We start from the raw sequence: 13759 nt of genomic DNA, 5'->3' as shown, positions 1-13759 counted from the left end.
TAGAAGAGTGTTTTGTTTCGCGGCTGATGGGGGAAATGCTATGGTAACTCTTGACCTTCCTCGTCCCCAGCTCTGGTCAGCTGAATGTGGAGGGAGAGACCCCTGCAGCCATCATCTTCCATGGTCTTCTCAGGTACCTGCGCCCCGAGGAACCTCAGCCCTCAAGTTCCTCCCATGTTCTTAGTAATCCCCGTTGGTTTGGCCCTCCCTACCCAGGCTCCTGTCAGTTTTAAGGGCTCCGGGAGTTGGGGCCCCGCAGGTGTTGGGCAATCAGTTTCTTATTTCCTTTTCTTTGCCCATCCCACCAGGCCACACGATCTCCAAGTAGCAGGGAAAAAGACAGTGAGCCTGCATGCCAATTCTAAGCTCTTCCGGATCAAAGTGAGCAAAAAGTGGGGGTGGGAGGTCTCCCTCCCCTTTTGAAGAGCTTTTTATTTATTTACGTATTTATATATTTATTTATTTTTCTTTTCCCCCACCCTGAGGGGAAGGGGCAGGTTGTTGTGGTCAGGGGAGAAACGGAAGAAGTTAGCAAGGCTGGCGCTTGCCTTAGGCAATGGTGGAAACTCTTGTTTCCCAGCAGGTGCTGGGACTGTGGGAGAGAAGGGGAGATAGAAAACCTGTTTGCAGGAAATGTTGGGGGTTGGCTTTGAGAGAAAACAGAGGTAATACGGGGTTTGGAAGGAAGCTGAAAGTAGGAGGCACTTATATGTGTCAAATGGGGACTCCCCACTCTGAGTCCATTTCACCCTGGGGGCAGTGTCGTTCGTCCTGTCCAGAATGGCAGCCTGTGGAGGCACCTGCAAGAACAAAGTCACTGTCTCCAAGCCTGTGTGGGACTTCCTGAGCAAGGAGACCCCCGCCCGGCTGGCCCGGCTTCGGGAGGAACACCAAGTGTCCATCCTCATAGATGGCGAGACTTCTGACATCTATGTGCTCCAGCTGTCCCCGCAGGGTCCTCCCCCAGCCCCTCCCAATGGGCTCTACCTGGCCCGGAAGGCTCTCAAGGGGCTCCTGAAAGAGGCAGAGAAAGAGCTGAAGAAAGCTCAGAGGCAGGGGGAGCTCATGGGCTGCCTGGCTTTGGGGGGTGGCGGGGAGCACCCTGAGCTGCACCGCCCAGGCCCACCTCCTCTCCGAGCAGCCCCGCTCCTGCCCCCAGGGTCAAGAGGGCTCCCCCCTCCTCCTCCCCTGCCCCCTCCACTCCCTCCTCGACTCCGGGAGGAGGCAGACGAGCAGGAGAGAACCTGCCCCATTTGCCTGGGGGAGATCCAGAACGCCAAGACACTGGAGAAGTGCAGGCACTCCTTCTGCGAGGGCTGCATCACCCGGGCCCTGCAGGTGAAAAAAGCCTGCCCCATGTGTGGCCGATTCTATGGGCAGCTGGTGGGTAACCAGCCCCAGAACGGGCGGATGCTGGTCTCCAAGGACGCCACCCTCCTGCTGCCCAGCTACGAGAAGTATGGCACCATCGTTATCCAGTACGTCTTCCCGCCCGGCGTCCAGGGGGTAAGAACACAGACCTCCCTGCCTGTTCATTTTCTCTAGGTTCAACCTCCGACCTAAGAAAGATAGGTGACGTGGGGAGGTCTGCTGTTAGGCATCATGCATTCTTGCTGTCTCCCACGGTGCTTGCTGACTTGGTGCTCTGGAGCTGGGTTGGGCGGGGGGGGGGTGGGGTGGGGTGTCTCCTTGAGGCCCAACTGTTTGATCGTCATGACCCAAAGACATGTAAAACTCAGGCATTAGGGCTAGACTGTAGCTCAGTGGTAGGGCACACACCTATCCTTTGAGGAGCCTTGAGTTCAGTCCCTGCCCCCAAGAAAACCAAATCAAGTAAGAGGATAAATCCCTTAAAACCAGGTATGACAGAAAGGCTTAGAACTGTTACCCTGACCTGTGGTTATGACAGTCTTGGTGGAGGCAAAGTCTGGAGTTCGTGACCCAGGTGAAGGGACCTGGCCATTCTAAAGCTGGAGGTGTTAACTGTGTTCCAGATTAGGAGACAATAAAAGCTTGAGGAGTGCTGAAGGTAAACTTCAACTCTTTCTCTTCCTGCTGGACAAAGAGCCTAGAGTCCAGCCGGTTCACAGAGGGACAGGGGAACTCTGAAACAAAGAAATAGAAAGAAATGGAAACATGAGTTGGTGGCAGAAGCATTAGTATTTTAGGTTGGAGGTGGGGGGAGGGGGATGGTGCCAAAAGATAAAACTTGTCTTAGTTGTCGCATTTTTGCTGAGTTATCTGGAAAGTAACGGCAGCCACTTCTGAGAGCCCACATGTTCCTGAATTGAGACTTGAGGGGTTAACAGTAAGAGTTGTGTCCAGAAACAGGCTCCTACAGCTTAGGCCCCAGTGCCGCCCTTCCCTGGAAGGCTGGCAATCTGTTGGGAATGCATGGACAAAGGGCAGGCCAGACTGACCACCCCGCCCCCCACATCGGTCTCCAGGCCTGTGACACAGCCAGCGGCTCTCTGCTTCCTCTTCCTCTCAGGCTGAACACCCCAACCCAGGGGTTCGGTACCCTGGTACCACACGGGTGGCCTACCTCCCGGACTGCCCCGAGGGCAACAAGGTGCTGACCCTGTTCCGGAAGGCATTTGACCAGCGTCTCACCTTCACTATCGGCACGTCCATGACCACAGGAAGACCCAATGTCATCACGTGGAACGACATCCACCACAAGACCAGCTGCACAGGGGGACCCCAGCTGTGCGACTTCCCCTCATCTCCCTCCCCCTGGCTCCTCCCCTTGTCTCCATCTCCCTCCCCTGACTCCTCCCCTTGTCTCCATCGCCTTCTGTCTGGCTCCTCCCATTGTCTCTATCTCCCTCCCCTGACTCCTCCCTTTGTCTCCATCTCCCTCCCCCGGCTCCTCCCATTGTCTCTGTCTCCCTCCCCTGACTCCTCCCTTTGTCTCCATCTCCCTCCCCCGGCTCCTCCCTTTGTCTCCATCTCCCTCCCCCGGCTCCTCCCATTGTCTCTGTCTCCCTCCCCCGGCTCCTCCCTTTGTCTCCATCTCCCTCCCCCTGACTCCTCCCTTTGTCTCCATCTCCCTCCCCTGGCTCCTCCCCTTGTCCCCATCTCCCTCCCCTGACTCCTCCCCTTGTCTCCATCGCCCTCTGCCTGGCTCCTCCCCTTGTCTCTATCTCCCTCCCCTGACTCCTTCCTTTGTCTTCATCTCCCTCCCCCAGCTCTTCCCTTTGTCTCCATCTCCCTCCCCCTGACTCCTCCCTTTGTCTCCATCTCTCCCCCCTGGCTTCTCCCTTTGTCTCCATCTCCCTCCCCCTGACTCCTCCCCTTGTCTCCATTTTCACTCTCTCCCCTCTGGGAGTCTCCTAACTGGAGAAGACCACCCCAAACCATTCTGCCACCAGTTCTTCCTCAGTCTGTTTTCATCTTGGTCCTGATGTGTTCAGCTTAAGAACAACAACAACGGGAGGGGTCTGAATTTGGCCTCTACTGAGTCACTCAGAGTGAGGGTAGGTAAGAAAGAACAATTCAAAAGAGCTAACACTGACCCTCAATTTCTCTTCGCCCCAGGTTTGGGTATCCGGACCCCACCTACCTGACTAGGGTGCAAGAGGAACTAAGAGCGAAGGGCATCACAGATGACTGAAGGACCTCCTTTTGCCAAGGCCCCTGCTCTCCTCTTCTAGGTTCCAACGGAAGCCTCTGTACTCCTCTCTCTCTCTGCCCCCTACACCACCCACAAGGGGACTTGTCTGACTGGGGTGGGAGTTCCGTGGAGAAGGGGACAGCCTCTAACCCTGCCCCCCACTGGCCGAGTGCTTCGGTGTCCTTTGAGCCACTCCCCTCTGGCAGAGGCTGTTTCCAAGGCCCCCCCCCTCCCTGCACTCCATGTACATACTCTCTATGCCCCTGCTCCTCCAGGGTCCTTGGCTTTTCCTGGTATGTACCGTTCTCCAGTGACTGAGCTGAGAAAGGACTTGGGTAGAGAGGACAGGGGTCTCTTGAACTCCAGCGCCTAAATACTGTCTCACCTTGGACTGATAATAGCCGCCTCCCCCAGCCAGCTGTGTGTTAAGATAACAGTAGTCCTACCTTAAGGGATCCTTTCTCTCCTGTGTCTGTCTCTGTCAGTCTGTCTTTCTCTCGCTCTTCTCTGCCCTATAAGGAGCCTCCTCCTCACCCTGATCTGGAATTGCTGCCAGACCGTAGCTTTTAATTTAATAAAAATAAAGTAAAATATGCAACTCGATGCCACACCCGTTTTTCTGTTCCTTGGACAGAGTGGGGGCGGGGTGGGGAGCAGGACCCGCCGAGAAGGAGATGGGGTGATGCCTGAATCCCTTTGCTTCCTAAGGACCCTGGGAAACAGGGTGGGAGTAGTCCTGGGTGCAGCAATAACCCTGCAAAGCCCTAGGCCACCCTTCGGTTGATGGAATCAGGATCGAGAGGGGTTTGTTTGTCGTTCAACTACGTTTGTGGAGAAAGGAACAACCCTACCCTTTTTGCGAAGTTTTGGCTGCGGTGGGAGTCAGGGCGGAGCCGGGCAGGGGGGCGGATTCGTCAAGTAGCAACTCCCCGGACGCACGCAGGCCTCAGAGCCCCCCAACTTCCGTGGCCCCTCGGCCCTGAAACCTGAAGCAGGGTAGGGGTCCAGCATGAAGCCCCCGGACCGCCCCACCCCTGGCCGCACTGACCGGATACTGGGGGTCATGGGGGGCATGCTGCGCGCATGCGCCGTACCCGGGCAGGAGGGGGTAAGAAGGAGGGACCGCGAATGGGGTCGGGGGTCTTTCGGGGGACTTCAAGAGAATTGCACTTCACGACTCAGTTTACCCGCAAACAAAAGTTACATAGAGCAGTCGCAGGGATCTCTAAATTCAGTTATGAGGGCCTTAGGCCAGTCTTACTGACCCTTTCAGAATGATGTGCATTTTGACAGGAGGGTGAGGGAAACGGGGAGATCAAGGCAGCCTAGGCGGGGGTTCCTTCAGTGACTCTGTCCCGGCAGCCCCCGACGAGAGATCCCTTAGGGCCTGGGAGTACCAAGACAGAGAATGGTTGTTCGGAGTTGGATCAGCCAGGGGAGCGCGAACGTGAGGTCCTCGCCTGGGCTCCGCAGCTCGGTAAGAGCTTGGGTGGGGCACAATTTGCCATCCTGCGCAAAGTGGTGACTCCAGATAGATTCTGTTCATATTAACATAAAGGTTTGCACCTAATTTGCATGGGACCATGAAATCGCAGACACCACGCTTCTCTTCGCCTTCTAGCACGATGTGTGTCCTCACTTCGGTGGGTCCCAAGCCCCCGAAGGCTGAGTGGAGTGTCCCCGCGCCCCACCCCTGGCTCTCGGCCAGCTCAGGCGCCCGGACTTCGCCTTAATTGGTGATTAGTTTTAGCTGGAGTGCTGGGGCCTGGAGGAAAGAAGGGTCGGGGGAGAGGGCGGCACCTGGGCTGTGCTCCCTACAAAGTGTTCCCCACACACGCATGCCCTGCGTAGGGCGGCGGGGGGGATACAGCCAGAACCCCCAGGACGTTTCACAAGCCAAAGCCTCATCCAGCGAACCCTTCATCTCCGAGGCAGACCCCACCTCTAGGCTTCTCGCCTAGCCCAGGGCCCCGCAGTCGCAGCTGGGATGCCAGTTGGAGCACGATCTTGGACCCGGGAGCCCAGCCCGGGGAGGAGGGGCGGAGGTCTCGGGACCTAGGGTGGGAGCATGGTGGTGCCTGGGGGAGGGGGGCTGGGGGAGCGCGGGAGAGGCGGAGCCGGGTCGCAGAGGCCCCTCCCCGCGGCAGCACCGCGGCCCGGCCTGTTATTCCGCTCGCCGCTCGGCCCCGACCCGCGCGGCTCCGGCAGTCGGTCCCCGCACCTCCCAGCTCGGGCCTACAGCTACCTCTAAGCCGAGGCCGGAGAGAGAGCTGGAGCGGCTGTCGCATCCCGGCCGGGCCTCCCCCACTGTCCCTTCCTCTGGCTGGACATCTGGACCCCGGGCCCCGCACCGCCAGGGTTCCGGAAACCCTCCCCGCCCAACTCCGCTGCCCAGCCCCGCACGGCCCTCCATCCAGACTCCCCTGTCTCGACTTCCGTCTACTCCTGGACCCCCGCTTCCCATCCCTTCCCTGCCCCCCTTTCCCAAGCCTGGACCCCGGAGGGAGGGAGGGGGGTGTGCGCCCTGCGCCGTCCCCGCCCCGCCCCCCGTGATTCCCCCTGCATGGCCGGCCCGGGTGGGGGGGCCCGGGCGCCATGCGGGGGGGTCACAAAGGGGGTCGCTGTGCCTGTCCCCGTGTGATTCGAAAAGTGCTGGCAAAATGCGGCTGCTGCTTCGCCCGGGGGGCACGTGGTGAGTGCGAGATCTGGTGGGGGCCAGCATTGAGTTGGGGGGGCAGCTTGAGCTGGGGTTTAGGGCATATGCTTGCTCTGACCCTACAGATTTAGGGCTGGAGCCTGTACGTGTGTTTTCCAGGAAAGTGATTTAACAGAGAATTTCTAAGGTCCTTTCTACCTCTAGATTTAGTACTGATTCAAGTTGAGGAAATTAAGGAAGGGTCTGAGGAGTCATTTCTTTCCTATAACCAGCCAGCTAGGAGGAGAAATTCACTCACCATCTTCTCAGGCCCAGCACCTTGTGTCTTCTTCCCTTAACCCACTTGGCTGGAAGTCTAGCAGAAAGGGGAGCAGTGGATGATGAACTGGGGTGGGGTGAGGGGTTATCTATCTGTGAGGGGTTTTATAAGAACTCAAACTGCAGCTCTTTTTAGTTGCTAGCCAAAGATAACCCTTCCAGCTGTCCTCACTGCCCCCTGTTTTGGGGGATGGCATGTGCTGGAGAGGTGGGCTGTCCAAAACTCTCTCTCCTCTCTCTCTCTCTCTCTCTCTCTCTCTCTCTCTCTCTCTCTCTCTCTCTCTGTGTGTGTGTGTGTGTGTGTGTGTGTGTGTGTGTGGTATTTTGCAGTGGGAGAGGTAAGGGTCTGGGGGTGGCAGACAGCAAAGTTCTTTTGTTCTCACCCCTCTCTGGGAGAGTGGTCTGTACCTATTGGGAGGGGGAGGTGTTGGAGGAAAGCAGATGGCTACCCCCAGTTTCCAGTATCTGCCCAGATGGCTTCCCCCACCCCCATATCTGTGTTATGCTCAGGGTATGGGGAACCTCCACATGGAACTGGAGGAGTACAGGCCCAGGGGCCAGGTGTTTACTGTCCCTCCTCCCCAGGATGCCATCGCAGAGATTTCTGTCCTGGCCAACTCAACTAAGGGTGGCCAAAGAGGGAACCCTGGGAGACAGGGTCTGAATACCACGGGGAGGAGAGCCTGGGAGTCCCTCTAGGACCCCAAGAAGTCTGGAGCTGGGACACTGTCCGTCAAGTCTGTTCTTTTCCCTCTCATTAGAGTCCTATTCAGTTGCTGGTAGTGAGGGGAGCGTGTCAGCATCCGCCGTCTCGGGTCTGGCTGCCCTGTCTGGCCCCAGCTCTGGCCTCAGCTCTCACCCTTGCTCTCCGGTCCCCCCTGGACCAGTAAACTGGCCTAAGGAGATGGTTGGATCACTCCAAACATTGTCTCAGTGTGGAAACCGAGGCAGACAATGGTCAAACGGGACAATATGAGGTGAGCAGGGAGAGCCACAGAAGAAGGACGTTCATGAAGGACACTGGGAAAGAGAGCAGGTTGCGGGGGGGTTGTCACTGGTCATTGGGGAGCCCAGCTACTTTTCGTGACCTGAGTCACTCCATCTCTGTCTGGCCTTGATCTCTCTCCATCCAGAACTGGATGCTGGAGCCAACTCTAGCCACAGGGGAAGAGTTGCCAGAACTGACCTTGTTGAGTTCATTGTTGGAGAGACCTGGAGACAAGGCACAGGTAGGAGGAAGTAGAGCTGGCGTGTGGCCTGCACCTACCTGTTCAGGGCCCACCTCAGCCGCAAATCAAGTTCCAGGCTCTCCTGTGCTATATGATGTCACGTTTCAAAGTTAGTCGGACAAGGACTGGAGACACGGTTCAGTGTCTTAAGCACATCTGCTCCTCTTCCAGAGGACCCAACAGTTAGTCCTAGCACCCAGGTCATGTGACTCACAACTGCCTGCATCTCCAGCTCCAAAAATATCTAGCGCCCCCTTCTGGTCTCTGTGGGTACATGCACACACAGACACATACCTGTGATGATGATGATGATAAATCTTAAGCCAGGTGTGCTGACCCACACCTTCAGTCTCAGCACTCCAGAGGCAGAGGCAGGTGGATCTCTGTAGGTTCAAGGCCAGCCTACTCTATATAGCAAGTCCCAGGACAGCAAGAACCACGTAGAGAGAGAGACCCTGTCTCAAAACAAACGAATTTTAAAAAACAATCGAATGAATACAGATCTGAGAAGGCTCTCCTCACTGAAAAGGTCTCCTCTGTTTGTCCTGGGGTGCTCTTCCTTCCAGCCACCTGAGGAGGAAATTTTGTCTCAAGCACCCGAGAATGAGGAAGAACAGAGGAGAGCGGCCCTGGAAAGGAGTATGTAAGTTCCGGATATGCTCTGCTTCCCGAACTTCTTCCATAAGGTCCTCACGTTTTACATCCCTCTGAGGCGGTACTGCAGGAAGATCTGGCTACACGAATGATGTGACAGCATCCTTTTATCCCTTGTGCTCCCTAGGTTTGTCCTGAGCGAGCTGGTAGAAACAGAAAAAATGTATGTGGAAGACTTGGGGCAGGTTGTAGAGGTAGCTTTCTCTTGTCCTACCTAGCCACAGCCCACCTACCCTTTTTCCCCTCTGCCTGGGCATATATTCAAGAGTTGGTCCTCTGGGCCACCTTCCTTGGCTCGATACTTCCGGACTTTGTGCAGGGGCTACCTGGAGCTGACTTTACATGCTCAGTGTCCCTCTCATCCTTCCCACAGGGCTACATGGCTACCATGGCTACTCAGGGGGTCCCTGAGAGCCTTCGAGGGCGTGACAGGATTGTGTTTGGGAACATTCAGCAAATCTATGAGTGGCACCGAGAGTGAGTGTGGAGCCCCGGGCCAGGCTCTGGGGAAGGGCATTCACCCTGTAGTCTCTCTAGCCCAGATTCTGTGTGGGAACCATGGGTTCACCTTGGCTCAAGAAGCCTCTGGAGTCTTGTTGGGAGAGTGGCCAGGGTGTGTGACTGAGAATCCTGGGTATAGGGTGCTCTGAGGAGTGTTTGAGGTGCTCTCTCTCCCTCTCTCACAACTCTTCCAGCTATTTCCTGCAGGAGCTTCAGCAGTGTTTGAAAGATCCTGATTGGTTGGCTCAGCTGTTCATCAAACACGTGAGGCTGGGCTCTAACAGGGGGGAAGGTCTGGGATGGGCCTGGGCCCTCTTTTGTCATCATCCTCTTTGCTTTCTTCAACATGATCCCTGTTAGGAGCGCCGGCTGCATATGTATGTGGTATACTGTCAGAATAAACCAAAGTCGGAACATGTGGTCTCAGAGTTTGGGGACAGCTACTTTGAGGTCAGTGGCCAAGGGGCCTGTGTGGGGAAGAAGGACAGAATTAGCATGGACAGGCTTTTCGGGCTACACAACTAACTTGTCCCTGTCCCCAGGAGCTCAGGCAGCAGCTGGGGCACCGTCTGCAGCTCAATGACCTTCTCATTAAACCTGTGCAGAGAATTATGAAGTACCAGCTGCTGCTCAAGGTCAGGACCACCCTAGTCCCTGGGGACACAGCTGGCTGGGGCAGGCATTTTCCTCAGGCATCTTCAGGGTTCTGAAGGGTCCACAGAGGTCCTCTCCTGTGTCCTCAGGGCTGGATGTGGGTTCAACACCCCCAGCCCGTAAGCATTTCCCCCTTATGTTGCAGGATTTTCTAAAGTATTATAGAAGAGCTGGGATGGCTACTGAAGAGCTGGAGGTGAGATGCCCAGGACACTGTTGCCACCTTATCGTCTATCTTGTGGGCGCCTCAGTCTCTCTCTGCGTGGTTCAGGGATGTCTGGCCTTTAGGGAAGCAGTTGTCTGGCTTTCCCAAAAGGAGGCCTCTTTGCCAGTAATGACTGTTAGTCTAACATTGCCCCCTCTTCACATATATATATATATCCCAGCAAGCTGTGGAGGTCATGTGCTTCGTACCCAAGCGCTGCAATGATATGATGTCCCTGGGGAGACTTCGGGGATTTGAGGTACAAGATTGGGATGGGATACAGCAGTGAAGTGTACTCCGGATCCTCATAAGTAACTTCCTTTCTTTCCTGGCAACCTCTCATTTCCCCCCTGCCCCCCCTCCCCCGCAACCCAGGGTTATGGAGAACTGGGGTTGGGGGAGGGGGAGAGAAGCTGGTGCTCTTTTCAAACTCTTCTTGTGGTTTTTCAGAGACCATGTCCTTTGGTTCCAGGGAAAACTGACCGCTCAGGGGAAGCTCTTGGGCCAGGACACATTCTTGGTTACAGAGCCTGAGACTGGGGGTCTGCTTTCTTCCCGGGGTCGAGAGAGGCGCGTCTTCCTGTTTGAGCAAATAGTCATCTTCAGCGAGGCCCTGGGTGGAGGAGGCCGAGGCGGCATGCAGCCTGGCTATGTTTACAAGAGCAGTATCAAGGTTGGGAGGGGCAGCAGGGAGGAAGCAGACAGGAGCGGGGCAAGGCTCTTGGGGTTGGTCGAGGGGCCCTGCCGAATCTGAGGACTGTCTCCTACCGATCCAGGTGAGCTGCCTGGGACTGGAGGGAAACCTCCAAGGCAACCCTTGCCGTTTTGCGCTGACCTCTAGGGGGCCGGAAGGCGGGATACAGCGTTATGTCCTGCAGGCTGCAGATCCTGCAGTCAGCCAGGCATGGATCAAGCAAGTGGCCCAGATCCTGGAAAGCCAGCGTGATTTTCTCAACGGTGAAGCTCCCATCCTCCCTCTGCCATAGGCTCCCAAAGCCATTTGACCTCCTGAACACCTCCCTGCCTGCTCAGTCTCCAACCCTTGCACCCTGGAGCCTGACTTTTCTCCATTCTCCACTTACCCAGAATCCTCTAAACTTCCAAGCACAGGACACTGGATAACTTAGGAGGGCAAACAAATGGGAGGAAGGGAAAAGCAAGGAAAGTGGTCTGTCTCTGCTTTAATACGTTTCTATCCCTTGCATGGTCCCAGCACTGCAGTCTCCCATTGAGTACCAGAGACGTGAGAGCCAGACCAACAGCCTGGGGAGACCAGGATGGCCTGGGGTAGGGAGCCCTGGGAGAATGCAGCCTGGAGACCTGGCCCAGGTCAGCATGCACACACCCATCAATGGCTCTCTCCCCTCCCTGCTGCTTTTGCCCAAAGGGGAGGTGCCCAGAGTGCCCTTGCTCCTTGACACACAGGTATGTGGTCTTACCTTTTTCTGTTTAATTCTGGGGCAAGAGGAGGTGGCCTGGTTAGGGGCTGTGGCTGGAAAGCAGAGTGAGGGAAGGTTGGTGGCCTTTGCTGGTCCTCTGACTCGAGTCCTCCCTCAGGCTCTCGGTGATACCCTGCAGACTCCCTATGACTCCCCAGCCCTCCCGACTGTGAGCACTCCTCCCTGCCAGGCCAGGCTTGCCAAGCTGGACGAAGATGAGCTGTAATGTGGGAAGGCCTTGGGAGCCGCTGTGCTGACTCAGCCACTGATTCCTCAAGGAATTTGGGAAAAATCCTGGCGATGTGCCAGAATCCCTTCCTCCTGGTGTATGGAGGAGGAGAGGCGAGACGAGGAGAGAAAGCAACATGGAGAGGAACATCTAGGCCTGAGGGGACTCGGAACACCAGGTCCGCCAGCCCCACTCCATGCATGCACCACGACCCCCTCAAATGGAGGCTATTGTAAGGGGCTTGGAGGGAGGGCTAGGGCAGGGACCAGATAGGAATTACTGGTCTCAGTTGTGACTTTTATTTTCCAGTTTCCTGTGAATAAAAGTTTTGCTATATCACTGAGGTGGCTGTTGTCCTGGTAGGGTGATGGCGAGCAGTGGGGATGGGTTGGTAGAGAAGTGTAGGAGGGATCTGCTGGGCCCTGGTTGGTTGAAGAGAGGCCTGATGATAAGAAAAGGGTAGAAGCCAGGTGGTGGCGGCGCACACGCCTGTAATCCCAGCACTCGGAGAGGCAGAGGCAGGAGGATCTCTGTGAGTTGGAGGCAGGCCTGGTCTACAGAGTGAGACCCTGTCTCAAAAGCAAAGAACAAAACAAGAAAGGGGTAGCGGGTGAGAAGACACCTCTACCTTTGCCCCTCACTTTGCAATTACAGCATATCTCAGTCTAGACCTGGGCTTATTATCTTAATGTATCCTCCCCTTTATTCAGGCTTTCTGGGTTCTAAATTCACCCTTTGGGTCAAACCCTACCAGGAGACTCAATGTACTATGACTCCCTATGCATCCCCCAACATCTAGGTCCGAAAGTACAAAACACCCCGGGCACCTTTCCTCTGGGGATTCCATGTTCTGCTGAAGAGTGGGAGGTGGAGATGCTCCAGGATGTCTCTGCTACCTCCAGGGGAAGGGGTAAACTTTGTCCACTAAAGGCAGAGAGCTGAAGATGTCTTTGTCCCTCCCAACTTCTGGAACAGAGGCAGCCAAGTGTGTGTGTGGAGATCCATATGCCGGCCTCTGGGTCCCTATGTGTCTGTGTGTCCTCGGTGTCCATCAGTCCCCTGGGCCCAGTCACATGCACTGGGGCTTCCTCAGCAGACAATAGACTGATGGGGTGGGTGGGTAAGGAGATGCAAGAGCCTCCCTATGGGCCCCGGTCCCCTTGCCTGACAATGAGGGGAGGGATCTATAAGGGGGGGACAGGATATGAGGCCCAGATAAGATTTCTGGGGAACAATAGGAGGAATTGAAGAGGAGAGGCCCACCCTCTCTGTACCCCACCCTGGGCTTTGGGGTCAGGGACTGGGGATCCAGAAAGTGATGGAGGGGGACTGTCAAAGTATCTTTGAATGGACGGGGTATGACAGCAAAGAGCAGAATCCTGGGGCTCACATCCTTTGTGTCTCTTCAGGGACCACAGGGGTACATGAGGTGGGTGAGCGGCCTCTTTGTGCCCCTGGGGCAGCCAGGCCCACCAGTGCCAGCTGTAATGGGGTAGTCAAAGCAGCAGGGCAGCAGTCTCAGCAGCACACTCCATGCCCTTAGTTTAAACGTGTGTGCTTTTGAGCGCCAACTTTGAGGATAAAACTGGATCTAGGGAACAGTATTTTAGGACTTTTGGGCTTCTAACAAGTAAAATAAAACTTTCCTTGTTAGTTCAATCTGTCCCCTAAACCAGGCCCAGCCATCTCTGTTAGAGGGGTCTCTGTCCCTGCTCACTATGTAGTAGTTTATAAAACTGCTGATGTCACTAAAGCCTCATACTTCCCTTGGGACAAGCTTGGCACATGAGGAATGGGATTTGGGTGGGAAATCCCAACTTTGCTTTCCAGTGGTGGAGGGAATGCAAAGTTTTTTGGGGGGGTGGGTGGTCCACAGGTGACCTGTGACCTGTGACTCAAGCAAGGAACCAGCTCTATCTTTGCTCAAAGTACAAATGAGGAAAGTCTCATCGTCGTCCCTCCAGCTCCCCCCGAGCCCCCCCCACCAGCTCTACCCCTCCACCCCATCGAGGTGAGGATCATTGGAAATGACTGTGGGCCCTTTATTCTCAATACCCTTATAGCAGGCCCCCAGGCTCTCAGGCAGTCAGATCCGGCTAAGGATGTCTGAGGAAACGCCTAACACAGGGACTTTTTCCACCCAAGCCTGACCCAAGGAGGTCCTCTGGAGAGTACTCCAGGGTCCGGATTGGACCCTGCTTTATGGAGGCGGGCTCAGGGCTGCTGGGGGGCAGAGGGGTATTTAAGACCCGAGGATG

General features: G+C 55.9%; 2 protein-coding genes across 3 annotated transcripts; both read left to right on the top strand.

Moving 5' to 3' along the window:
- On the top strand, positions 1-4220 carry Dtx3 (deltex E3 ubiquitin ligase 3). 2 transcript variants are annotated; one of them, XM_051170241.1, is made up of 5 exons: positions 1-133; positions 309-381; positions 780-1506; positions 2492-2709; positions 3541-4220. In XM_051170241.1, exons 2-5 carry the CDS (start codon positions 353-355, stop codon positions 3614-3616), a joined length of 1050 nt encoding a protein of 349 aa, XP_051026198.1. In that variant the 5' UTR covers positions 1-133; positions 309-352; the 3' UTR covers positions 3617-4220. The 2 variants fall into 2 exon arrangements, with proteins under 2 accessions (XP_051026198.1, XP_051026199.1); XM_051170242.1 differs by having other exon boundaries at positions 68-133; positions 761-1506.
- Positions 4221-4519: 299 nt separating this feature from the next.
- On the top strand, positions 4520-11540 carry Arhgef25 (Rho guanine nucleotide exchange factor 25). Its single transcript, XM_051170240.1, is given in 17 exon segments — positions 4520-4724; positions 4979-5093; positions 7352-7479; positions 7481-7567; positions 7724-7819; positions 8386-8462; positions 8601-8667; positions 8847-8950; positions 9169-9238; positions 9335-9424; positions 9517-9609; positions 9774-9824; positions 10015-10092; positions 10306-10506; positions 10610-10790; positions 11047-11258; positions 11391-11540. Coding segments are annotated over 17 exon segments (1857 nt in total). The 5' UTR covers positions 4520-4625; the 3' UTR covers positions 11499-11540.
- Positions 11541-13759: the final 2219 nt, after the last annotated feature.

Source organism: Acomys russatus, chromosome 28, assembly GCF_903995435.1.
Source record: "Acomys russatus chromosome 28, mAcoRus1.1, whole genome shotgun sequence".
Classification (NCBI taxonomy): domain Eukaryota; kingdom Metazoa; phylum Chordata; class Mammalia; order Rodentia; family Muridae; genus Acomys; species Acomys russatus.
This window is presented reverse-complemented; position numbering and strand designations above follow the sequence as displayed.